At 44.3% G+C, this 25992-nt stretch overlaps 4 protein-coding genes across 9 annotated transcripts; 2 read left to right on the forward strand and 2 right to left on the reverse strand.

The window, feature by feature from the left end:
* Positions 1 to 29: 29 nt before the first annotated feature.
* Positions 30 to 7924, reverse strand: LOC119563401 (serologically defined colon cancer antigen 8 homolog). 6 transcript variants are annotated; one of them, XM_037876766.1, is made up of 8 exons: positions 7509 to 7924; positions 6175 to 6394; positions 4726 to 6117; positions 4549 to 4633; positions 4125 to 4242; positions 1712 to 1836; positions 672 to 1477; positions 30 to 586 (listed from the first exon to the last, which is right to left on the reverse strand). In XM_037876766.1, exons 1-8 carry the CDS (start codon positions 7748 to 7750, stop codon positions 41 to 43), a joined length of 3534 nt encoding a protein of 1177 aa, XP_037732694.1. In that variant the 5' UTR covers positions 7751 to 7924; the 3' UTR covers positions 30 to 40. The 6 variants fall into 6 exon arrangements, with proteins under 6 accessions (XP_037732694.1, XP_037732689.1, XP_037732690.1 ...); XM_037876761.1 differs by lacking the exon at positions 1712 to 1836 and adding an exon at positions 1944 to 2100 and having other exon boundaries at positions 30 to 1477; XM_037876762.1 differs by having other exon boundaries at positions 246 to 1477.
* Positions 7925 to 11550: 3626 nt separating this feature from the next.
* On the forward strand, positions 11551 to 25023 carry LOC119562991 (F-box/LRR-repeat protein 7). Its single transcript, XM_037876171.1, has 5 exons — positions 11551 to 11943; positions 21582 to 22431; positions 22701 to 23516; positions 23888 to 24067; positions 24133 to 25023. Exons 2-5 carry the CDS (start codon positions 21642 to 21644, stop codon positions 24666 to 24668), a joined length of 2322 nt encoding a protein of 773 aa, XP_037732099.1. The 5' UTR covers positions 11551 to 11943; positions 21582 to 21641; the 3' UTR covers positions 24669 to 25023.
* LOC119562993 (PI-actitoxin-Afv2a) lies at positions 17043 to 17477 on the forward strand. The gene is made up of 2 exons (XM_037876173.1): positions 17043 to 17110; positions 17176 to 17477. The coding sequence occupies exons 1-2, from the start codon at positions 17043 to 17045 to the stop codon at positions 17387 to 17389; spliced, it is 282 nt and encodes a 93-aa protein (XP_037732101.1). The 3' UTR covers positions 17390 to 17477.
* Positions 24902 to 25904, reverse strand: LOC119562992. The gene has a single exon (XM_037876172.1). The coding sequence runs from the start codon at positions 25845 to 25847 to the stop codon at positions 25032 to 25034; it is 816 nt and encodes a 271-aa protein (XP_037732100.1). The 5' UTR covers positions 25848 to 25904; the 3' UTR covers positions 24902 to 25031.
* Positions 25905 to 25992: the final 88 nt, after the last annotated feature.

Genomic DNA, 25992 nt, shown 5'->3' on the forward strand with positions numbered 1-25992 from the left:
TTCGTTTATTAGTTAAAAAACATGGATTTCCTTTGGTTGATTATTTCTGGAACACATGAGTAGAAGTACGTAGGTTGACTGAAGAAACTGTTGCTGGAGAACTGGGTGCTTCTAGATGGCGCTCGATGGTGACTGTCTCGTTGGCAATGTCCCTCTGCTGGACGACGGCCGGAGCACTTGATCTCCTGGCCGTGATGATGGTGGTGTGGGCAGGGGATAGGCTATCATCCTCCTGGGAAGCTTCCCCCAGCACCAAGAAGGTCTCGCTGAGATCGGCCAGCTCCGAGCAGGTCTCATCGTTGGAGGAGCGCATCAGGCTGGGACTACTGATGGAGCACTCCAGCGTCAGGCGATCCTCGCATTCGGGACTCCAGCTACTTCTTGCCGGCGGCTGACGCGGCAGGCTGTTGTGGCAGATTGGATTTTCCGCCGCTGACTGCTCCAGCAGAAGCTGCTGACCCCACAGCTCCACTGCCCGGGCGCGATTGTGGTCGGCCCGTTGCGGATAAGGGTGTTCCAGCTGGTCCTGCTGCTCCGGGGGATCCTGTTGCTCCAGCTCCACCAGTTGCTGCTCCTCCGCCCGTTGCTGGCGGAGATGTGATGCCCGCTGTGGCCGCTGCCAACGGCGGTGGCGATCTGTTGTAGTCCGTGGCCACTCGCTGGGGGGCAGCTGGTGTTTGATATTGGGACTGGGACTGTGGCTGTGGCTGACTGCTGGCTGCGGTGCCTCCTGGCGTGGCGTCATACTGGTATCCAGACTGTCCATAGTCAGTGGCTCCATAGTCGTAGCCTGCTCCCGAATCCCCGTAGTCGTACTGCTGACCCTCGTACTGCTGCTGGCCATAGGCACTGGGGTCATAGGCTCCTGCATCGTACTGCTGCTGATCGTAGGCACTGTAATCGGTGTTGTAGGCGGCCAGGTTGGCGCTTCCTGCGTTGGCGATGTTGCTCTCGGCCAGCGATGGTTGCTGCTGTTGCTGTTGTGGCTGTTGCTGCTGCTCCGCCTGCTGCTGCTGCTGCAGTTGCTCGGCCTGTTCCCGTTCCCGCTCCCGCTCACGTTCCCTTTCGCGTTTCTCCCGCTGCTCGCGGAGTTGCTGGAGCTCCCGGTCACGCTCCTCCCGCTCCCTTTGCCTGTCGAGATCCTGCTGCTGCTGCTGCTGCTTCTCGCCCAGGCCAAGGTTGTCCTTGAGATTCTCGTCATCGTTATCCTGGAGTCCATAGTCGGCGATGCTGCTCTTGCGACCTGAGACAGCTGATCCTGCTGCTGCTGCTGCTGCTGCTGCTGCGGCTGCAGCTGCTCCTGCTGCAATGCTGGCTGCTGTGGTGGCTGCTGCCGAGGCGGATGCACTTGCTCCATCGGCCAGGCCAAGACCTCCGCTCGTATAGTCTTCATCGCCGGCGCTGTTGTGTGGTTGTGGGGTGCTTTGTATGGGTTCGATTGGGGTGCCATATGTCGCTGCCTGGTAGTCGTAAGCGGCTGTGTGAGTACAAGAATTTTGATTTTGATTAGAGTGGCTCGCCAATCGAATGCAACTAGTGTTAGGGTGGTTTTGTTGTGTGTAACTGGGTCTAAGTCTCGGCTTTCTCGGGTATATCCAACTCCTGGACTTCGGCTTCCGGTTCTGATGGGGTTGTGAAATCGTTTTAGTATTAGGGTCTGTGTAAAGGAGGTGCTCTACTTCGTTTGTAATCCCCTTTTGGGGGAATTTACCTTTTCCAGAAACTAAGCTAGTATAATCATGTGGTGAGCTATCTAATTTACTCATATGCTCCTCATTACTCAACATGCGATTGGATAGATATTCTAGATTCGATTGTAAAGCAGATATTTCCTCTCTTCAGGTTGGTTAGAGAAAGGGGTTACGAGATAGAGAAATAGAGAAAGAGACAGGAGGAAAGAAAGAGGGAAACCAAATTAGTCAAGTAATGAAAGGAACCATTACCATCGAGGATTCTATGGGGTGCTCCTCTCGCAACTCCTCGGAGCTCAGCTCCGGGGATCCCTTGTGCACAGGCAGTTGTGATTTGTATTTGCCCCAGATTTGAAGGAGGCGAGACATCAGCTGCTCGTTTGTGGCTCGTAACTGCTGCTTCTCCAGACTGTATTTCAACCAAAAAACAGTAAATGTGTCAACTTAAATCAACAAATTAATAAATAAGTTAAATCTACTTTAACATTAGTTTTAAAGTGCAAAATGGAAAACTAAATAATCTTTAGTATTTTGTGCTTTGAATAAAAAAAATCCGATCTCTCCATGCCATGCTAACTTTTGTCAATAAGATAAGTTGCTGTCTCAAAAAAAACTTTTTTCAAAGAAGTGACTTTAAGATAGGTTTTATCAGTCGTTCGTAAATGAACTTCACATTGAGAAAACTTAACATTACATTGAGATATAGGACCTAAATAGCGCACTAATATTTTTCCTAGCCTTATACCTTAAACTTAAGACTACTTTGTGGCTTAAAAAAACACTATCAAAGCTTGGTGGCCTGCTCCTGCTCCTCCGCCTCCTCGTCCTCCTCCTCGCGATCCTCCCGCTCCCGATCGTTCTCCAATTCCGCCAGCTGCTCATCGATATGAGCCAATTCCGGCGACGACTCCTTAACAAAGGTTTCGTTCAGGGCCTGTGCCACCTCGTCCACCTCCTTGACGAAGGTTTCGTTGAGGGAGCGATTGACCTTCGGCGGTTTGGGCTGCTTGGGCACCAGGCGCACATTGACGTCCACTTTAACCGGAGGACGTGGCTTCTTCGCGCGGCAACCATCGCGTCGCAGCAGTTGCTCAAAGTACAACTTTGGCTTGATGCTGGCACTCAGAGCATTGCTCCCGGGACCTCTGCAGGCAGTGGATGTGGCATCTGCCGATGTTGCTGCCATGCCACCAGCATCCACCGTCAAATGTTGCACTTGACACGTGGGCTGGCAGGCATTCGGGGCACTACTACTGCTTAGGGTCTGCTCCAAAACTAGATGCTGTTGCAGCCAAGGCAACGGCTCCGTTTTGCAGGGATGACAGCAGGAATGACCAGGATGTTGCTGCTCGGCGGTGGTGTTGCTGCTGTTGCAGATGTTGCTGGTGGTGCGATGCTGGTGGTGCTCATGGTGGTGGTGCGTGTCTAGGGTGGTGTTGCTGTGCGTGGTTTGTGTACGCGCTTTGCCGGCCGATGTTGCTGATGTTGCTGCTGGCCTGTTGCCGTTGCGACTGCGGCAACATGCAACACTCGCTTCGCTATTGCTGTTGCTGTTGCTGCTGCGCCTGCGCAATGTATGGATGTGCTCATGCTCGTGTCTGTGTCGCATGAAACTGGGGCAAAAGCATTTGGTTTTGGATGTTGCTGATGTCGCTGATGTTGCTGATGTTGCTGGTGTTGCTGATGTTGCTGAAGATTCCACTCTGTTTCTGTTCTTCTTATAGCTGGAAATCTTGGGAAGCGGTGGCATTTTCGCCAGTTCCTGGGCCAGACGCTCATTGCTCCTGATTATATTCCTCAGGATCTCATCGCCCTCGCCAGCAGCAACATCTGCTGTGCTACCAGCAACATCACCAGCAGCAGCAACATTTCCTAGAATATCGGTCAGTTCCAAATCAGGCAGCAAAGTGAACTCGTTTGCGCTTTCTTTTATTGTTGTAGGAACTGCTATTGCTGTTGTTGTCGTGGTCAAAGGCTCGCTTATTGTTGTTGTTGGCATCACAAGATCGCAAATTGGTTCTAATTACCATGAAAATTGCGTGGCAGGCAGGCAGCAAAAGAAAGGTTTGAAGAAGTACAAGTACAGCGTGTTAATCCAGTCTCAAGCCAAGTCGAGAGGTTTATTGGTATTTTTTTTTGCTTTTTCTTTGGTGTGGAACGAATCTCGGAAAAGAAAATTGGTGTTCGGAATACTGGTGGGAAAACTTTGGTTTTGCTTTGGGTTGGCCTTGAATTTCATATTGCGCTGTGCGGTGGTTTCCATATGTCAGGAGACTTTCAATCAAATGTTCACATACCATTATATAAGGTGTCTATTATAATAATAAAACAGTGACTGAGTAACTAAATCGAACTCTTAAAAATAAATCTATCATATTGAATCAATCTCTAAAAGCTTGGTGATTAGCTTAGTTTATATTTGAGCATAATTACTTGTGCTTGTAGGTCGTATCCTCTAATTTGCCCGTTAAGGTCTTGCACTCGTTCGTCAGTTTATCCATGAGTTGCTTCTGAGATGTTATCATTTCCTCAAGCTCATTTACCGTTCCCGCTACAAACAGACATTTATCGGTTTAGTTATGTGGATAGGTGTATACTTTGAAATGGGATTGGAATAAATGCAACGCGCTACAGATCAAAACTCATGGATAAACTATTGAACATTTCCCTGTAGGTAATTTTGAGTTCGAATCTTTGGTATAACTTGATTTTTTTTCGTTTAGTTTTCACACACGCAGAACACAATAGGATCATCAATAGCTTAACCAGAGTTTATAGAGAGGATAGTGATAGTAAGTGATAGAGAGTGTGGAAAGACAAAAGTGATCCAGTGAGAGTATTATTTTAGCCCACTTACCATGCTTATCCTGCATCTCCGAGATCCGCTTGTCCAGATCTTTCTTGGTGGGTCGTATCTCGTTCTTTAGCTCCCCATAAGCAAGCTGTAAAAGTATGATATTAAGTCAAAGGTTTATATACTACAAATAGTCAAGAACATAAGTTATTTGGCTCATAACCTATAGTTACCACTCACCTCCTTCTCCAGATTGGCTATCTCATCGTTGAGCCGCAGGACCTCCCTTTTGGAGTGCAGGAGATCGGCATCACCGCGGTCCAGGCGCTGCCTCAGCGAGTTGATCTCGGCGTTGAGACGAGCCGCCTCCGTCTTGGTCTCCCTGGCAGCCCGGTCCAACTGCAGGCGCAGCGAGGTGATGTCCTGCTCCAGGGATTGCTTCTCGGCATTCACCTGTGCCATGTCCGCCAGGAAGGTGGTCCTATTGGCTCTCAGTTCCATTTTCAGCTCTTCAATCTGCGAATTGCGACTGGCCACATCCCGCTTGAGATCGGTTTCATAGCGCTTCTGACGCTCCAGATCCAACTGCAGCTTGGCCACCTGCTCCCACTGGCAGCTGAGATCGCCGCCCAACTGATCCACCTGGCTGTTGTACCTCCTCTCGGCACTGGCCCGCTCCTCGGCCAACCGCCTGGCCATCTCGTGCTGCAGCTCCCGGACCCGCTCGTGCTGGCGATCCAGTTCATCGCGGAGGTGACGCACCTCCAGCTCCGCCTGGGAGCGCTCCATTTGCACCAGATCGCTGATGTAGCGCTTGGAGGAGGCACTTCCCTGTCCCTGGGCCTTGGCCTCATCCAGGAGTCTCTGCAGGTGGCGAACACTCTCCTCCAGAGTCAGCTTATCCTGCTGCAGGTTTTCCAGCTGCTTGCGATGCAACTCGCAATTAGTTCCTCCAGTTAGAGTGGCCACTGTAGTTAGAGGATCGGTGTGGGCCAGTTTCCGCTTAAGCTCCTCGTTTTCGGTCCTCAGACGCCTTAAATCAATGCTGGCCTGCATCAGCTCGGCTTCCAGTTCGCTAATCCTGGCCTCGTAGACAATATTTGGAGCACTCGCATAGCGAGGACTCTGAACCTGTGCCTTACAAGTACTTTTTCTCGGAGTCGAAGGGGTCTTACGTCCACTGGCGAACATCAGATGCTCATCGCTGTCCGAGGACGGACTTGTAGTGGTAATAGGTGGCTGCGACTTCCCAGAACCCAGAGCCACCAACTCCGATCGAGCATTCTCCGTCAGCTGTTCGTTCTCATTGATCACATCCTTGACTTTACCCAAGAGATTAGTCAACTCATTGCGACAGTATTTGGACTCCTTTTCCAGCTGCTCAATGTAGTCCTCCTGCTTCTCGATAAAGCTAAAGATCTCCACGGGAGCCGGAACACTGTCGGCGGGAAGAGGAGCAGCTGGAGGAATCGAGGAGCTCGGGTAGAGAGCCGGAGTGGAAGCCAGGTTCTCCTTGGAAGCCGAGAGATACCCCAAGGTATAGCTCTTCTTGGGGCGATACGAGCTGATCCGCGACTTCTGGCTGGGCGACAAGTACTTGGAAATGTCCGAGAAGACGGGACGCTCAATGACCTGAAAGTAAATACAGTTCAAGGACCTTTTTCACACTCTCGTGAGGGTTAAACCCACCGATAGGTTGTCGGAGAAGTTGTCTCCAGAATCCTCGTTGAAGTTGCGCAAATAGGAAGACACACCTCCTCCTCCTCCTCCTAACTTAGGTGCCACATAGGAGTTATCCGCCAGCATCACCTTGAGGCGACCCACTGCCTCATTGTAGGCATAGTTGGTGTAATCCATGGTCTTGCTCTTCTTGCTGATGCCCCCCTTGGAGGACTTCATCGGGAAGTTTCTAAAGAAAATTACAGGGAAGAAGGGGGCCACATCAAAGATCACATTTTTACACAGAATTTGGACTAGAGAACCGAGTTGCTCAGCAACTGAAATGGAAAATGGAACTGAGGCGCCGAAACGAAAAAAGCGAAACTGAAGCTGTCCTTTCGGGGTGACAATTGACTTGGTGTTGCAGTTGTTGCCAGGACGACAGGTTGGCCAAAATACAACTTTAACCCTGCTCCTGTGGCCGAGTGCATGCGTCATGGTTGAGCAAACACCTTCGCGGGGGTTGTTAAATCTACGCCACCCTTCAGCAAGTGATTATATATCTAAAGGATTCATGAAAAACTATCTATCAAGGCAAGGAACAGGTTAGATGTTGAAATTAAATTAAACAGGAATTTTGGAACTAATATTTAATAAGCAAATTTTGTACTTTGATATGCTACATTTTAATTAAATAGGTTAAAACTATTTATTGGACTTAGGTCTTGAAGTGATATAATATTCAGAACATCCGATTTCCAGTAACACTTGATTGGTTACAATTTATTTTTCATTAGGTCATTATTAATTTTAACTTTAATAGAATTACGTTTTTTAGAAAACATTTTTAATTAGTCAAATATCGTGGGAAAACGCATACGTATATTAAAAAACCAAATTTTTAAGGTAAATGTTTTTTTTACGAAATATACATATAGTCTATCCAAACAAGATCCTATTCATTGCACGATAATTACTAAATTCCTATCTTGTATTTTATTTTTTGATAAAAGGTAATACTTTACAAGTTTTAAAATCACGCTTACTGCAAAACGTTTAATAAGTTATAATTTAAATAATTTTTTTTAAATAATTATTTATCTAAAAAGTAATCCTGAATTTGGGGACCTACTTAAATGTAGTTAGCATTTTAGTTAAATTCCTTTGAATTCGTTTTTATTTTCTGATGTTGCAACCTGCAACCTTTCAATGTTGCATAATTGCATTGTCCTTCCTCAGAAGAACTTGATATAAACTGCTTTTGTCAGCTGCTCGAGAAACAATTTAAGGGACAACTACTTTGTGCAACATTTCAAGACAGCTTGAAAGTTAGAAAGTTCCTATTCCCTGCCCCCCAGGATTACCTCGATCGCCTCTTAATCCGGCCACCCGCACTGCTCACGCTGGCGAGGCTCTCCCTGTCCGAGTATCCTGTGCACCGCTGCTGGGTGAGATGCCGCAGGTCGTCGCTCGTCAGCAGCGAGGACGATGTCAGATGGCCGAAGTTGATGTTGCCCGCTTGGACTTGCGGTTGGTTCTGGGTGCTCCGGGTACTTTTCGGTTGGTACAAAGGGGCGCCGTACTTGAAGAAGTTGTCTGCTTTCATTTTACACGGAGGGGAAGGTGTAGGGGCATTTGGGGGGGAACTTGGCTAAAAGTTTGTGGCACAATCCAACATGCAACTTGGCGCCGGAGGTGGGGGATCACTTGTGGTAAGCACTTCCTTCCGCCTTGCGGTCTGCACTTTAATTGTTTCTTTGTTTCTCTCGGCGGAAGAGTGAGCGACAGGACGACAGGACGACGACGCGATGAAGTTAAACTGAAACGGCCGCAAACACAAGTCGGAGCTTATATAGACTCGGGAGGTCTAAGCCCCCCCCCCTCCCCAACGACCTCCCATGTTTATATGGTTTACTGGGGCCTGGTAATGGGTTTGGTGCCACGTCGTGCCCTGTCAACAAAGATTCCAAAACACACCCATTAGCATTTCCCTCGCTGCAATGCTAAAGTTGCCACGGCAACTCAAGTCCTGGAATTGGAATCTCTTCGGTGTGGGCTCGTCTCCTGTTTGATCGATACCAAATACCAAAAGGGGGACTCGGCTCGTCAATGCACTGGAGACACGCTCATTTGTGCCAATATTTGGTCATATACATAGCCCCACTCAGGTCTTCCTCCTCTTGGGTTGTTCAACTTTGGGCCTGTCTTTCTGTGCCGAATCGAGGCCAAAAACGTTTTCATTGCATATTTTAAGGCCCCTATGTGGGTTTATGTCTGCAGTTATATTTAGTTTCGAGTTACTTTAGTTACTGACTGGCTTAATTAGAATCAATTAATATTTAAATTGGGGTAACAAGGTCAAAGTGTCAAAAGGGAACCACTTTTTAGTGGGTTAAAAGCGTGACATGCAACTAAAAGTATACGATAAGTACTATAGTAAAACATGAAATGGCAAAGTACACATATCTGGTACGTACTCTTACCGAATTCCTCTCTCTTGAAGACTATTAAATTTCAGAATTCAGTTGCCAGGGGCCAAGCTACTGCCACATGTGGTAACCGCCTAGGCCCGCCAACAATTGATTGTCGATGTTCCTATAACTTATGGCCAAATCACAGACATTTAATAGCCCAAATAACTCAGGCTCGGTAGCCGTCGATGGAGCGGCTTCCAGCAACCCCGCGACCCCACGGATGCCCCCCCACTTCTTATGCCCCCAAAGCCTGATCAGGCGATCCGTGGAGATCCGAGGCGAACCCATCCCAAGTGCAGCCACACAATCAATCAATGCAATCTCTGTTATCATGAATAATTTCCTAGCGGGCAAATGCACAGCAGCCGCAGCAGCAGCACAACAGCGGCAGAGCCAGAAACCCTTTTGGCCAAAAAAGATGGAGAGGGCAAAAATAAACCATTTTCCTGCACACTTTCAGCCCTTTTCCATATATTATCAGCTTCTTGCGATTTAATTACCCAGGCCATGGAAAACAGCAGCAATAACAGCAACAATAAGAGCAACTGCAGCAACAGCAGCCAGCGAAATTAACCCTCTGAGATAAACGCATAATTCCGTGTGCAAAAATCTGCAAGACAATTCATAAACATAACCTACACGAACCCAGTCTCTGAAGTGGCCGTGTCCGCATGGGTATGGCTGTATGCGAGCCTTATCGATCGTGGTCAAGAGCAGCGGCAAGAGACCCGAGCCCGAACCCAAACCATGTCCAGTCCCAATCCAAGTTGGAAGCCCTCGGGGCGCTCTCAGCAATTTTCATTGCTCCAGCTCTGGCCACGGCAACTTCTCCAGCTGCACAGGGAGAAATCGGGGAAATTATGAGTTATTATTAAAGCCGAGTTACGAAGAACCATTGTATTGAACTCCACTCAAAACTTTCAAATATACCATCATCTTTACAGATTATAGTATAGTTTTCAAGCACTTAAAGAGATTTTAAAACTATATTTTACAAATATTATTGTTCCTCATATAAAAAAACATTTTACGAACTCTCTGAGACTTGTTTAAAATATTATCTTTACAGATTACAGTATAGTTTTCAAGCACCTAAAGAGATTTTAAGAATATATTATACAAATATTATTGTTTCTCATATAAAAAACATTTGAAGAACTTTCTGAGACTTGTTTAAAATATGATGATTGAACATAGACTAACATCTGTAATCAAATAAGTTTTTTTTTTTTGTTTATGCTCTCGTTACGGGTAATTACAAATTAACTCTAAGCTTTTCTTATAGCTACGGATATGGGGCCTTAATATCTACGGGTCAAATTTTAAAATTTTGCTAGATGTCTAGGGTAGATAAGATAGTTTAGTCTTATAGCCTTTAAGAATCTTTAAGTTTAATCAAAAGTAATTTTACTATAACTATTTTTAAGTAAAAACAAAAATATTTTTGTGTATTCCTAAATACTTTACTACTTCTTTAATAATATTTATTTTTATTTTTTCCCTCTGCAAAGCTGCAGCCTGAGCTCTCTGCCGTGATCGTTGTCGCGATCTGCTGGCCCGGTCGTCCTCCGACTTGCTCTGATTCTGCGCCCAACAACAATGCGGCCCGGACCGCTTGCAGTCGGTCGCTGCGGCCTTAGCTATTTACAACACTGCATTCCTGCGCCGCAGTCATTCAAGAAGAAGTTAAGAGCTGGGTTGGCTAAAACGCAGCAGGCCGAGAGCGGGCCAAAACTGAGCTGTCGAAGCCGAAGTCGAGCGCTGAACTTGTTTCATGCCACTTGGGCTTAGTGTGTGCTCGATCCCCTATACCACCGATCGCCCCCCCCCCCCCCTTCTCCTGCTCTTTTCGCCTCTTAAATGCTGTAATAAGCCAACAACAGCGGCCAGAAAACATTTTTATGAAAAGAAAGAAATTCCATTGCAAACAAAAGAGGGAGGGAGAGGACGAGAGGCGTGCGCTGCGCATGCGCGCCTGTAATCCAGCTCACTCACACACACGCACACTCTGAGCTCTGAGCCATGCTCTTAAGCCTCTTTTTTGGGATTTTCAAGCTGGAATCTTGATGGCTCTCTCGCTGGACTCTCTTCTCGTATGCCAGTTTAGCCCACAGGCACATTTAGTTATGCCATGGTGGAAATATTTTTGCGAGCGCAGCTAAAAAACAACAAAAACGGAAAAGTAGCACAACATGTTCAACAGGCGGTGGATTGAAAAGGGGAGGGGGGGAGCAGGAGTTTGGGAATGAGGTGAACATTTTCAAAAATGTGGGGAACTTTAGTGCTTAGAATTATTATGATTAATTCAAGTTTCATAACTTTTTTTTTGGGTTCATGGTACATTAAAAACCTTAAAACGTGTAAGTGTAATAATAATATAAGTATATGTATATGAAAAACCTATAGTAGCAGCCTACAATTTGAACTGACATTTCAATATTCTGTATAAATTCTAATAGTTTATTTGAAAATAATGTTTTATAACCAAGTCAATCCACTCCTTTAAGTATGCAACATATTTAAATTTTCTTTTTTTCGTTATAAAGAGATTTTATGGTCTCAAACCAATTTGATCTTAATTTCATGGTATGTTTTTCTATGAACCACGCCTTCAGGTATGCAAGAGATTTCGTTGCACTGCAGTATCTCGAGTAATGACTACTTGTTTTCTTATTTAAATATATTTTCTGGCAGACTTTTCGTCAATTTTTAATTAGGTTTAAAGGTTTTAATGATTGCAGATTTTCAAATGCAACAAGTTCGTTGCCTGAGTCTTTTCTTTTCGCCTGGCAACGCTCACCTACCATCTCTCACCTCTCACCACCTGTGGTGGATTTCAAGAGTGGCCAAGAGAGCAGAGTTCTCTCTTTCGCCGCGATCGATGGCCAGCACTCTGCAGCCTCTGCGACTGCGCACTCAGTTGCCATTTACCTGTCGACCGATCCAGGTGCCCGCGTGTCCAGGTGTCCCAGTGTCCGAATCTCAAGGCGCCGCTCTGCGTTGCGTGCCTACGTGTCCTACTAGTGTGTGAGATTGCGCCTGGGCGTGTGTGTGTGTGCCAGTGAGTGAGTCAGTGAGCGCAAAAAAGATAACACAAAGAGCCGAGCCACAGTGAAAGATCGAGACGCACACACTCTCATGCGACCTGCAATGAAAATAAAGTAGAGAAAAGAGTGCGCGGCAGTGTGTGTGTGTGTGATGGTGTGGTGGAATAACAGAGAAAATAAATGGAAATTAAATGAAGCTGCAGAAACTGCCAAATAAACAAAGTGCTATGCGATGCATAAATGAGAACCCGAAGGGAGTTACCTGTATAATCATCAAGGTAGAGCAGGCGATCACAACTTATTAAATTGCAATTCCAGATTCAGGTTTTCAGATGGCCTCTCATTCGCTCTTTCCCTCTCTCTCTCTCTCTCTCTCTAACTCTGTATGGCTTCTTCTTCTTCTTCATGGGCATATATTCTTTAGTTTTCTTTATTAATATTGCACGATCGTAAAACTTAAATGGAATTATTTGTACGCCCATTCCCTGTGACACCTCGCAAAAAGTGCAAAAAAAAGTTGGAAAAACTCTCGAGTCGACCCCAAACCAGTTGCAAAAGTTGTCACATTAAAATCACACCTTTGGAGATATATATTTATTGTTGTTGCTGTTGCTGTGGCTGCTGCTGCACCACTTTGGCATATAACTCGTTCGAGATACAACTACAACTGCAGATTTCGATGCAGATGCAGATACACCCTCTCGACGAAGTGGTTGCATGCAAATTATACACGTAGAGGAAGTCGGGATCTCTCGACTGGTCATTAACTCAACTAGGAGTTGCTGCAACGGATATGTTTATGGCCAACTGATTGAATTTCATCCTAACACACACACACACACAGTCGCAGCAATTATGCGCACAACGACTTTCCTTTTTCCCCCGCCAAAAACTAACCATATTCATATTTTTCCTGGAATTCTATAGTAGATCCATAGATAGATATATAGATAATTCTAACGCTGAGACCTCTTTGGCACACGTGTTGGCCAAATGTTTTCGCCTCTTCACATCATTAGCGGATTGCCCGAGGGTTTGCCCCTGTAGTTCGGTTAGCTGGAATCCATAAACCATATACATATTCCCAAAAGAAACCCAAATTTATTGTGTCTGGCTTCTCCCTTGTAATTTCTGCATGTTAAATGATTACAAATTGGTCATTTGATATCACAACATTTTGGCATTCGTGTCGAGATCGCACTTTCCCAGCCAGCGGCGAATCGAAAGCGCTTAAAAGATCGCCCGCTTTGTCGTGGATTTACCAGAAATTTCAAATATTTCCTACAAAAAATGTCAACATATGCGCATTGCAATGACAGGCCAGCCAGTCAGTCTTTTGGCCAGCGAGCCACTTGGCCGCTTGGAGAGCCAATGCAATACAAATCCACAATCCAGCCAAGTCAGCCATGGCCCGCAGCCCCAATCAAAGCCAAAAAGCTTTCAGGCCAAAAGGCTGCCGCCATCGCAGACATGGAAAAGCCACTCGCCGATTTCATGAGATTTTCAACAGTTTTTTCCTTATTTATTTCGTATTTTTATATTTTTAACTTCACTAGCTTGGATCCATTAACTACTCAAAGAGCTTACAATAATTATACTAATGAATATGCCTGTCTTAGATAGATTTTTAATTTATAACATATGGATTTGGTAGCTCAGAATAGCATTCACAACTTTTGTTTTTAACTTTTATGTTTAAAGTCTATTCCTAGGGAAAACCATGATTTTACCTCATATTATTTAGCCCGGCAGTACTCTAATCCCTTATAATATGATCAACTTATGTTTTAACTATTCCATGCATATTTTATTTATTTCTAGCGAGGTTCTAAAGATAAAGCATTATTAAATAAATGCCAGATAAATGCTTATCGAAATAAAAAATGTGAATCACATTTAACAATCCTTTTAAATTAAATATACCAATCTTCAGAAAATATAAACCATTATATATCTGCAAAAGACATTATACTAAATTAATTTTTAAGCTAGCTTATATTTTAACTATACCTGAGAATGTTTAGATATATTAAGGAAGTACCAGAGTATCTTCAGTTCGTCATTTTCCTCCGGCTAATCGACTTTCCTTTCTTGTCCGCAACTTTTATTGTATGTCTCCCTCCGCTGTGTGAGTGCGGGTATTTATGTGTCTGTTTGTATGATTTCATAGCTCTTGCAACAGTGCAATCAGCAAATACTAAAATGCAATGCGACGTATTTTTTATTATTTATTTTTTCCTTTATTTTCATTTTTCTTTGCTTGGCAGCCAAAGCTCGCCGCGAATCGTGGCCAAGAGAGTTGCAGTCTTACGGTCTTACAGTCTTGCAGTCTCAGTCTCACAGTCTCTCACGCCACAAGCGACAGTTTTGTATTAGAAACGGCAACTTGTAGCTGCAGCTAGTTACGAGCTTGACGATTACCTGGCCAAGAGGGGGGGGACGGAAGGGGGAGGGGGTACAGGTGGGCAGGGGGCGGAGGGAGGCAGCTGGAATGTTGTTTCTAGTTGCTAGTTGGCCATGTTGCCGAGTGACTGACATAGTTGCTGGTTCGCAATTGTTGCTGTTGTCGCAGGGCATTTCCAAGCTGAACTTTAAAATTAAATTTGTTAAACAATTTATGTGTAGCATATTAGATGGCAGAAAAAAGCAAAGCCGATAGACAAGCTATGCGGGCGTCTTTTGGTTATGCGGGCCATCCCAGAGATACTTTACAGGAACCTGTTTCGCTCTCTTTCACCAGTGAAAAGTGTGGCCAAGAGTCAGGGAATCGGAGACAAAACGGTGCTTTTCTCTTGCACTTATCACTCGATCATGGCCATCTTTCTCTCTCTCTCTTTCGCTTTAATGAAATGTAATTTGAAAAATTGCGCGCGGCAAATTGTTGGCTTCTTGTTAGAGAGACCTCGTTGTCTTGCACAGAATTTCAAATATTTTGTCTTAATTAAAATTTTCCTGATCTCTCTGTCTCTTTTCGGGGGGATCTATGTGTATATGTATGTACGTCCATCTGTATCCGAAAAGTCGGGCAAAGCTTTTAGATAAATTAACTCTGACATTTGGTCCGTCAAGCATTTGTCGCTTTTTGCATTTGCTCGACATTTTTATTGGACTTTGACTTGGCCTGGATTAATGTTGGATCCCGGGGATTGGGGACTGGAGATCTGGTGATCTGGTGATCTGGGGATCTGGGGATTAGCCATGGTGCCATCATTCACGTCCGCAATTGTGTTGGCCCCCCGTCAACGTCAGCGAGTGCTTTTTGGTGCCCCTCAAACAGCATGTAATTTGCAATGAGCTCGCCTCGTTTCTGGGTCTCATTTTGTGATTTATTTGGCCCAGACCTCGCTGGCTGTTTAATTTCAGCTTAAGCCTCACATTGCCCACACTGGCTGCCAAAAGTTATTTTTCGGTGGCCCAAAACAAAAGACTCAGGCAACGAACTGGTTCGCCTGGAATTCGAATTATGCTGGGATTGAAGTGGATGAGAGGATGAGTTGCTGCCCAAGAATCTGCCTTGATTGATGACAGAGTCTCAATGTTTCAATCGCCGCGGCTCCTCTTCACGGTTCTGCCGGTGTTCACGGTTCATTATATAAGATTCGGTTTAATTAGTTCGACTTAAATCCGCGCGTTCTTCTTTAATGGCTCGGGGGAAATTTTTTAGTTACAGATAATGACGAAAGAAATGGCACAGAACCATTAAAGAAATTTCACAAAAAACTAAAGAGCAGCCAAGACCAATTTTGATGGATAGAGCGTGGACGTCAAGAAATCAATTTATATATATATATATATATTTGGTTTTTTTTTTTTGCGCACTATCAGATCAATCAGCGCTGAACAAAAAATGAGCGATGGCAAAGTGGAAAACTAAACGAGTTTTTCCACAGTCACCGAGCAAGCAGCTTCCTGAGAAAGTTTTTTGCCTAAGTAATTGAGATTGCAGAATCTACAAATTGATACAAAATTCCAATAATTTACAGTTAGCGGTGCAGAGATATATCCGCCGATATCGCATAGCTCGAAGTCAGGCTGAATGCTCTAATTAATTCCGCTACCACCATGAATCTTCATTCGTTCCATTCAGTACTTTCTACCAGATCAATCTCATTCTATCTTGAACTTCCCATCTACGACCTATTCAGCTGGAACCTTTATTATAACGAATGTCTATTTATGCATGCATAGGCAAATATATAGCTCATTGCTGAAAACGCCGCCCATAAATATTTAATAAATACGAACACATTCTCCTATCTTTCTTCTTTTTTTTGTTTTGTGAACTGTGTCAACTTTCAATTCTTTTCATCGCATATTTGCATAGAGACAACAGAAACACGAGAAGCCGCCGAATCGAAGTTCATTTAACTTTGGTGAACGGTTAGCCAAGTCCAGCTGTTGTTGCGCCAAATTAAATGTGTTAAAATAAATATTTAAGCAGAGCCTAATTGCTGCAGAATGCCATTAAATGAATAAATTTCGGAATTTTATATAGTTAACAAGCGGGTACGCCAGCTTTTAGATGTTGTTAGCCCAGCTTAATGGCTTATTAAGTAAAAAATATTCCCGCATAAAATTAGCCAATGAATATAAATAATGTTTATTAGAATTTATCACGTTAACTCATCGCTTTTTATAGGGTATTTAACTTCAGGCATTCGCTTGTCTTATTAATTCACCTATAAAAGCTGGTTAACATTCATACCTTTCGCATTTATCAACCTACAAGTGAGTCCCACATAAATCATGCTGTTAAAATGGCTATATCTCGGTCTGATCTTAATTGTTTTTACACCTCCCATCAGCAGTCGTAAGTTGAGCTATTTAAAATATTTTAGTATTTAATTATTAAAATCTTTGTTCCCTTTTCATTAAGGTAAGGCAATATGCCTTTTGCCGAAAAATACTGGGAGAGGTAGAACTTGGAGTAATCGTTGGTACTTCGACAATAATAGGAAACTTTGCCGGCCATTCCGGTTTTTTGGGAATAGTTGTAATGGAAATGGAAATAACTTTGCAAACTGGAGACAGTGCAGAATAAATTGCTTCTAAAATATATTTATTTACGTTTGAGAGTTTATAGTAATGAAATTTTTATATTCATAAAGAAGTGTATTAATTTGTGTTAGTTGTCTATCTAACACCTTTAGTGGTTACCATCTTATAAAAATTGTTCAGGTATTATTTTTCTTATGCCAAAAATGCTAGATCAAATATAAGCAGATGATTTAAAACTAACAAAATATTTGTTCATCTTCAACAATTAAGTTTGCTTTGCACCACCTGATTTAATATCGCTGGGTAGATGGGAAATAATCGTTGATGGTATAAAAGCTATCAGTAGCTTTTTAGTCTTGTTAAATTAATTTGTTTCATCATGCTGTTGAAGATTTCGTGTCTACTTATTATTTTGGTAATCTGTCTGCAACAGAGTCATTCGAGTAAGTTTAATTTTCTTTGAGAATTGTAAGAATGCTGCTTTGGTAAAACTCACCCTAAATTTTAGCCAGGAGGAGATGCCTTCAGCCTCTAAACGAGGGTACTGGAAAGGCCTATCTGCGCAGTTGGTTCTACAACTCCACAGCCCAGAGATGCCAAAGGTTCATCTTCTTTGGCGGTGCGAGGAATGGCAATAACTTTAATATCCAAGCTCGGTGTCGCAAAATTTGCCTAGCCCAAGTAGCTCTACCAATTAATTTTTCATCCACTCATGATGGCGTTTAAAAAGAACAAAGATTTGAATCAAATACAAAGTAATAAATGAGACTTAAATAAGTTAAGGCAAGTCGGGCTAATTGCATTTTGTGTGAAATCGCTGAGAAAATCAAGTTGAAGCTGCGCCCATTTTTTTATTCCGCTGGCATGCGCAAGAAATATTTCTTATGACTTTTAAATGTAATTTTATATATTTTATTTTTTTCTTTGTAAAACTTGTCAGCGCCACCCACTTTCTAGGCAGCGCCGGCTGAGCCCCGAGTGGGTGTCTATTTGCCTAGGAGGTGTTAGGCGGGTGCGCTGACAATCCAATGGAACCGCAGCAACAACTGCAATAACAACAGCAACAGCAACAGCAATTGCAACCACAGCAGCAACATCAACGTTTTGCTAAATCAAAATTGACACTATGCAAAAGCCAGCCCACTGAAAACGGTAGCCACACACACACAGAACCACATGGCTTTGGGCCAAGACTTGGGGCCAGGCGCACAGCATGCCGAGCCATGGAGGCCAAAAGGTGCCCGCTGTCCATGGCGCCAAGATGTTGCTGTGGCTGTTGTTGTTGCCACTCGGCGTTAGATTTCAACCATGTGCAGACAACGGTCGCCACACACAAACGCTGAAAATAGCAGTTATTAGTTTGACACAGCGCACAGTGTGACCAATGGGATTTATGAAGAGATTTGTGGGGAAAAGTAATCACTGAGGTATTTTAAAATTAGTTACACCAATGTTTTGAAGAGAGTGTTTATTTTATTAAAAAAGCTTACACACAACTAAAGTTATAAAGATTTTAAGTAATAATACTAAAATAGTTATTTTCACTCAGAGAAAAGTGTGGCCAATAGGCTATATGAAGAGGTTTGTTAGGAAAATTATTTACAGAGGGGGAAGACCATTTTTTAATAAGATTTAATTTGAACCTAAAAATAAAATCTTAAAATGTTACTAAGACTTTAAGATAAGAAATATTTAAGTTTCAAAGAGATACCGTCGTTATATTGCTATCATTGCTTTTTCATTTATCTAATATTAATTTCTTAAAAGGTTTGCCGGATACATAACTCCAAAAGCTGAAGTATAGCTTATTAATTCTGTTTAATACCATACTCTAGGTAATTTTTCATAATATTTTTATCTCATGACTTTTACGATCTCTCCCCAATGTGGCGAAGTAGTCTTGCCATGTTTGAGTGCACCGTGGGCACCAGCATGGCGACATTTGCTCATTAAGCATATTAAATAATTAGTACTTGTTGTTGTCATATTTTATGTGCTCGTTTGTGTGCTCGTTGAGCTCACTTGAAGAGGCTTGGCTTGGCCGGGGAAATATGGACAGACACGTAAAGATAGAGATAGGAACTTCGACTCAGATCGAGATAGATACAGACCGCCGGACCAGTTTCCAATAGATGTCCGCCGAGCGCTTGGCCTTTGCTGGATTTCTTATAATTTTTATTTGCCCAATAAAAAACGTGAAATATATATGCGGCTTAATTGAACATTGAATTGATTGAGCAACTTGACAGATATGGAGGTAATCCGGGATATTCATTTAATTCAGAGGACATGCAAATGTAATGGTTAATAAAATTTAAGCGACAATATTCATTTAAACTAAATCGAATGTGGAGAAATATATTCACGCATCGTAAATTCTCAGTCAATAATAAAATAATGATTCTGAAGGTAAACCGGGTTATTAATACGATTGTAAGAAAAATGGAAGTATACAAGTTGCATGGACTGCTCTAATATATTAGCTATAATACTTTGAACGTTTATACTTTAAACATTTAAATAAAATAAAATCTGGAAGTTTGATTTTGCTTAAATACAATTTACAAAAAGTAATACATTAACACATGGTAAATTCTCATATAAACAAAAAAAAATGTAAGATTTTTTGAAAGTATAAAATGAATATGATATATAGACCGCTTTAGTTTACTATCCATATTACTTAAAACGCGTATAGCGACACATTTATTTTAGATTAAATGTAGATAAATGTATTCAGAAATCGTGAATGCTCATTCAATAATATTAAAATGTATTCCCGATAAAGACAACTTTCTCCTTCAATTTCTTGGACAGTGTCTAAATCCTAATCTTGGCCCAAAGTGTTGGACAACAAGAACTTTACAAGCTCCGTGGGTTGTTTACAGCACCTAATGCGTTACTAATGATATTTCAGCCCTTCAGCCCCGAAGACAAAGAATAAAACAAACAAAATGAATTAGATTTGCATGTAAATTTATGCAAATTCCATGCTGTGTTGCCCAATGAACCATTTGACACTTTTGTCCACACACCGAGCGTGCTTTATTAATTATTTATTGTCCAACTATTGTGAATTATGGCAACGGCTGGCCATGGTCTAGGAAAAAATCAAATGCCTCTCGAGTGGATTGGGTTGGATTGGAGTAGAGTGGATTGGATTGGATTGGGTTGGAGTGGACTGGAGTGAAGTGATCTCTGGCTGGGAGCATTTTCCTTTCATTCTTCTTGGGAGATTTTCGTTGGGGTTTCGAACCAGTTGAGCGACATTCCATATGAGGCGCGACAGGCGGCGACTCCACTTCACATCGGATTCAGATTCAGATTCCAATTCCAATTCCGATTCAGATTCGGTTTGGGTTTGGTTTTGGTTTTGGTTTTCGGCTTGGTTTCGGATTCGGAGATGCTAAGATTAATCAGCTGCCATATGCCAAATGACAAGACATATTTCTGTCGGTTCTCCAAATGTGCTAGAGCCACGGTCTTATTACTGCTGCCTATTTGTGTTTATTTATGGCAAGGCCAGCAAAAGATACAACACAAAAAATCGAGAAATTAATTTCAAATTTGATTACAAAAAAAAATAAAGCCAGGCTTTTGAGTAGCTTTTGATTTACTCGTCTCAAAGTATGCCCCTCAGTTTTTTGTTCATCCATGTAGGTGTGCCCCGAAAAACGCAGCCCCACCCAGAAATGCCACTAAAATTTGAAATAAATTTATAGTTTTCTATTTAGGTGGCTTAGCTGGCCGAGTAAATTATGCAAAGTCAAAGCCAAAGCCGAAGCCCATTGGCAGAGAACGGTTATGGCTTCTGCCCAAGATCTCTTGTTCCCAACTTGCCGAATTGGGTTACTTTCGGCTTAATTTGAGGTCTTAAGGTTAGGCCAAATTGCGGATGGCCACAAGCGAGCCCACGCCTTCTGCGGCCTCATCCTCATCCTCTTCCTCATCCCTAAGCCAAAATCCCAGCCAAACTGGTTCCGGGTTCCAGCAACAATGAATGGAGCAGCCCGTCGCGGCTCAATGGAAATGACAGCATACGTGTGGCCAAATAAAAGATATAGGGGTACCCCCTGTACCCCTACACATATATAAGGCGGCCCAAAAAAAGGCTAACCAATGATTTGTTCGGAGCGTGGGCGATCCCCTTATTAATTGTAAAAATATATACGTGCGCAAAACGATTTGTTTGCCAACAACCGAACCAGCGTTGATAATTCCAACAATCCCCAACTCATTTCACCCACAAGTCGAATGCTGGATTTGAAAGGTCAACTGCAATAAAGTTTCTACGGAGGAGTGGTTCGCTTAGAAGAAACTATATATATGTATTTACATTTTATGACTCCCAGTTATGACTCTGCATCGCCGCCGCTTTTTCCTCTAATAATTGCGAATGGCATGCAGACCCACAAAAGGCTACCCACACACATCCACCTGGCATTCCGTGTTCCCATGGCCATCGCAGATTTGAATTCCATTTGGCGAACGGAGACAAACAATCAACTTTTTTGGGGTTTTTGGGATAAATGATATTTTGAGGTTTTATAATTAATACAAATTAACTGCGAATTGTCATTCATTTTATTGCAATTTTTAAAGATTGTTGAACAAAAAGAGCTTAAAATGGGTTGTCTTTTTATAAACATGGTTGAAAAATTAAAAGAAACTATCATTTTAATTTTATTAAAAGAGAGGGGATCATTTAAATAAAGATAATATTTTATTTATTTTTTTAATAGCGATATTAATAAAAGGACTGACTTTAAAATTCAGATTATTTAATCATGACATGACTTAGTAACTTTTTTTAAATGCAAAAAATTAAAATTAAGGCACTGCAATTACAAATATTACTTAAATCATAAAATTAAGTTCACCTAATTAAACTCCACTAAAATGTACATTTCTTTTACAGACTTTCGCGCCATTCTAGAGGCCTCTAACTGAGACACAAATCCGCCAAAGAGGTCCAATTATGTCTCATAAGACGAGCAGCCGTCGCAGCAGCGACCTGGAGTGTCCACTAGCCTCCTTGGGCCGCAACAGCAATGCGGTGCGCGACCACTACCACCATCCGCATCCGCTGAGCTCCAGTCCACTGGACCCGCAGGCCTACAAGATGATGTCTCGCAAGTCACCCAATTCCGGCATGGATGTAGGCGAGACGACGACCAGTGACCAGGCGGCAGCATCTTCGGCGGTGCTTCAAATGGTGCAACAGAAGGCGGCGACCTTCGAGCTCAGAGGTCGCCACTCGCGACCGGAACAGGCCAGCACCTATGGAGCCCATTCCACGGCTTCTGTGGGCAGGCATGCGAAGAAATCACCCGAACTGCCAGCTCCAGCCTCCAGAAACCCAGTGGCCCCTGTGCCCCAGCCCAGGAACTTCCTCACCCTGGAGCACGTCCTGCAATTCGGTGCCCAGCGACCCAGTTGGATGCACGGGAACAGTGCGGACACCGAGGATTCCAGTGACAACAATGCGGGTGGCGGAGGAACAGGAAGTGGAGGGGGCAGTGGAGGTGGAGCAGCTGGAGGTGGAAGAAGGCGAAATCAAGGTGGCCGATGCAGTGTGCCCACTGTTCTGAGCAGCAATGGCGCCAGCAGCAATGGAGGCCAGTACCTGCTGGACAAGAAGATGGAGTCCCTATATCTGGGCAACGCCCTGCGAGCTCTGCCCTTGGGAGCTGAGGCGAGTCAGTACCAAAACGAGCGTTACTACCTGGAGGACTACAGCAGTGGCAGCGGGAATGAACGCCTACCAGGTGGGTGTTCCATACGAAGGAATCCTTAATAATTTATAATCAAGTTATATTGGTAGTTAAACCATTTAGCTATATTTGAAATTTAAATAGAGAAACCCAGTTGTACCATTCAGTAGTGATAACAAACTAGAACATTCTTTCACTTTGAACGTCGTCTGAAGAATTCGCGGTTTCTTATAGTCTTGTGTTGAACCACAATAAGCAAAGAACCGTGAATTCTTCAGGGGAGTGTTGTATATCTCTAACTATAATCCAATATTTTTCTCCAGAACGCCTGCACCACCCTCGCACCTCCAGTCCCAGCGAGACGAGTGGCTCTGATCGCTACCTGCTCAACCGGAGCTCCAACTCCAACCACCTGCACTCCAAGGGCCAAAGCCTCTCGGATGGCCTCTGCAACCTGGGACGCTTCTCGCCCAGCTTGGACCAGGGCTATGCCACGCTGGTCTCGCCCTCGCCCACGGGTCATCATTCGAGTGGCGGGGCGGGCAATGTGACCAACACCACGACGGCCAGTGGAGCGGGGATTATGGCCAGCAGTACGCCAACCACAACGCCGCGAAGAGGAGTCTCCAGCAATGGAGTGGGTGGAGGAGGAGTCGGAGGAGGAGGAGCGGGACCTGGGACATCCATTGGACCGCCTCCGTGGAACCGCAAGGGTCCCTTCCGCTGCGGACCGCTCTTCGATCGCCTGCCCGACGAGGCCGTCGTCCGGATCTTCTCCTGGCTGGACAGCTGCGAGCTGTGCAACGTGGCGAGGGTCTGCCGGAGATTCGAGCACCTCGCCTGGCGGCCCATCCTGTGGAAGGTGATCTCGCTGAGGGGCGAGCACCTCAACGGCGACAAGACGCTCAAGATGATCTTCCGGCAGCTGTGTGGCCAAAGTTGCAATGGAGCCTGTCCGGAGGTGGAGCGTGTAATGCTCGCCGATGGCTGTCGCATTTCGGACAAGGGTCTCCAGCTCCTCACCCGTCGCTGCCCGGAGTTGACCCACCTCCAGCTGCAGACCTGCGTGGGCGTCTCGAATCAGGCGCTGGTGGAGGCGCTGACCAAGTGCAGCAACCTGCAGCATCTGGATGTGACAGGTGGGTGGAAATATTTCTTTGAGTCCAGAATATTCAATAAGAGCCCCGCATTATTTCTAAGTAATTCTAAACTCCCAATGATTGAAAAAATCTAACATAATAATAGGTTACGTGATTTACCCTAGTTTAAAAGATACATTTTAATGTAGAATTGAGGTTCATAGAGGTATCCCATGTCAAAATCGGAAAACTTTAACGCTAGTTATTGAATGTAGAAGTTCAGTTTAGAGTTCCCATTATGAAATAGATTGGATATATGGGATCATTGAACATGGAAATAAGTTTAAAAGCCTTAAATCACTTTATGTTCATTTGGATATATTAAAATTAACATTATTAACCAACCTTTTTCCAATATCAAATTTTCCCAGGCTGCAGCCAGGTGAGCAGCATCAGTCCGAATCCCCATGTGGAGCCACCGCGTCGCCTCTTGCTGCAGTATCTGGACCTCACGGACTGCATGGCCATCGATGACATGGGCCTGAAGATCGTGGTCAAGAACTGTCCCCAGCTGGTTTATCTGTATCTGCGGCGCTGCATACAAATTACAGGTGAATTGGAATTGATTATACCTATTTACACCGCTCGATATATAACCGTTTCCTATAACCAATAGATGCGGGTCTGAAGTTTGTGCCCAGTTTCTGTGTGTCGCTGAAGGAGCTGAGCGTATCCGACTGCCTGAACATCACCGACTTTGGCCTGTACGAGTTGGCCAAGTTGGGAGCTGCGCTTCGATACCTTTCGGTGGCCAAGTGCGAACGTGTCTCGGATGCTGGGCTGAAGGTCATCGCCAGAAGGTGCTATAAGCTGCGGTATCTCAATGCCCGAGGATGCGAGGCTGTGAGCGATGACTCCATCACGGTCCTGGCCCGATCCTGTCCACGGCTGAGAGCTCTGGACATTGGGAAGTGCGATGTAAGCGACGCGGGACTGCGAGCCCTGGCCGAAAGTTGTCCCAATCTAAAGAAGCTCAGCCTGCGCAGCTGCGACATGATCACGGATCGCGGGGTGCAGTGCATCGCCTACTACTGCCGGGGATTGCAGCAACTGAATATCCAGGACTGCCCGGTGTCCATCGAGGGTTATCGGGCGGTCAAAAAGTACTGCAAGCGCTGCATCATCGAGCACACCAATCCGGGATTCTGTTGAGATGCCCCTTTTTGGCATTAGCCACCACCAAAAGCACAGAGGCAGGCCATAAAAGCAGGAACAACTGCACAAAAGAAGAGAATTTATGGGCACATAAGAGTTCTACATTATAAAGTGCCAGGCTCACAGGCCAACCAAGAAAACTAAGCCCTAGTTCAATGATCATCCAGTAAAAAGGAAGGGAACTGCACTCCCCGAACCCTCTTTATAAAGACGATCAATGAGTTTAGTTGTTATTGTAAATTGTATATATCGAACGGAAGCTGGACAGGATTAGCATAGCATAGAACATGTTCAAGTAGACTATGTTTAAGTAGACTAATTCTTGGCGTAATAAATTATTGTCCCCACCACAGAGATGGTTTAGTGTTTGTGTGGTTTTTTGCTTTTCTTCTCGAGGAAGTCAAAAATGTGGGGCGGCTTGAGTTGCGGCACATGATCAAGGATGTATGGAGGACGAATGTCCATAAGTTCCCGGGTGTAGTGCGTCTTGTGCTTGGTTTTTCGCAGACGGTCCAATTTGATGGTGGCCTTCATGGAAGGCTGGGAATCTTTATCTCTCGTTGCCTCCTCCACATAGGGAGTGATCTTTATGTTGGAGCAGTGACCCCTCTCCAAATAGTTAATGGTGGCCATTAGGGAACGTATATCTGCCACGACGGACATGGTCTGTTCGTGGATCCGACGCAGGGCTTGCAGATCGGTATTAATCCTGGATAGCCGCTTGTCCACCGAAGGCTGTTTCGTGGGATCACAGGGTTTCTGCAGGGGCACGGAATATCTGGCGGTGGCCTGCTCTTCTGGGGCTTTGCCAGTGGGAGCTTTAGACTCCTTACATGGTTTGGGCAGCAACTTCTCCGAGACCTCCATCAGACGCACACGCTCCTCCAAAGTGTCATTGGGCAGCTGGCGGATTATCCGCCGCAACTGCTTCTTCTTCTTGGGAGTGAGGAGGTGCTTGTGCTTCTGAAAGCGGTCCAATCCGCGGCGCAGGTTGTCCATCATGTCCATCCAGACGTCCATGCCCTTGCTCTCCTCCTCGATTTGGTTCTGCAGGCGTTTCCGTTTGGACCGGAAATGCCGCAGTTGGCGCTGCAGCAAGTGCACCTGCTTCTCGTCATCGTAGTGCTCACGGATCAGTCGATCGTAGGCCTTCTTCCATTTGGGTTCCTGAGCCATCTGCCAAGCTAGCTAAATTTTGAATTTTTAAAAAAATAACTGACAAAAGCAGGGATGCTATCGATTCTAAAAAGTAGCTAAATTGTACTTTTTTTAAAGAAATATATATATTCATATTATAAATATTATGATTTATAAAAAATAG

Source organism: Drosophila subpulchrella, chromosome 3R (assembly GCF_014743375.2).
Source record: "Drosophila subpulchrella strain 33 F10 #4 breed RU33 chromosome 3R, RU_Dsub_v1.1 Primary Assembly, whole genome shotgun sequence".
Lineage (NCBI taxonomy): Eukaryota > Metazoa > Arthropoda > Insecta > Diptera > Drosophilidae > Drosophila > Drosophila subpulchrella.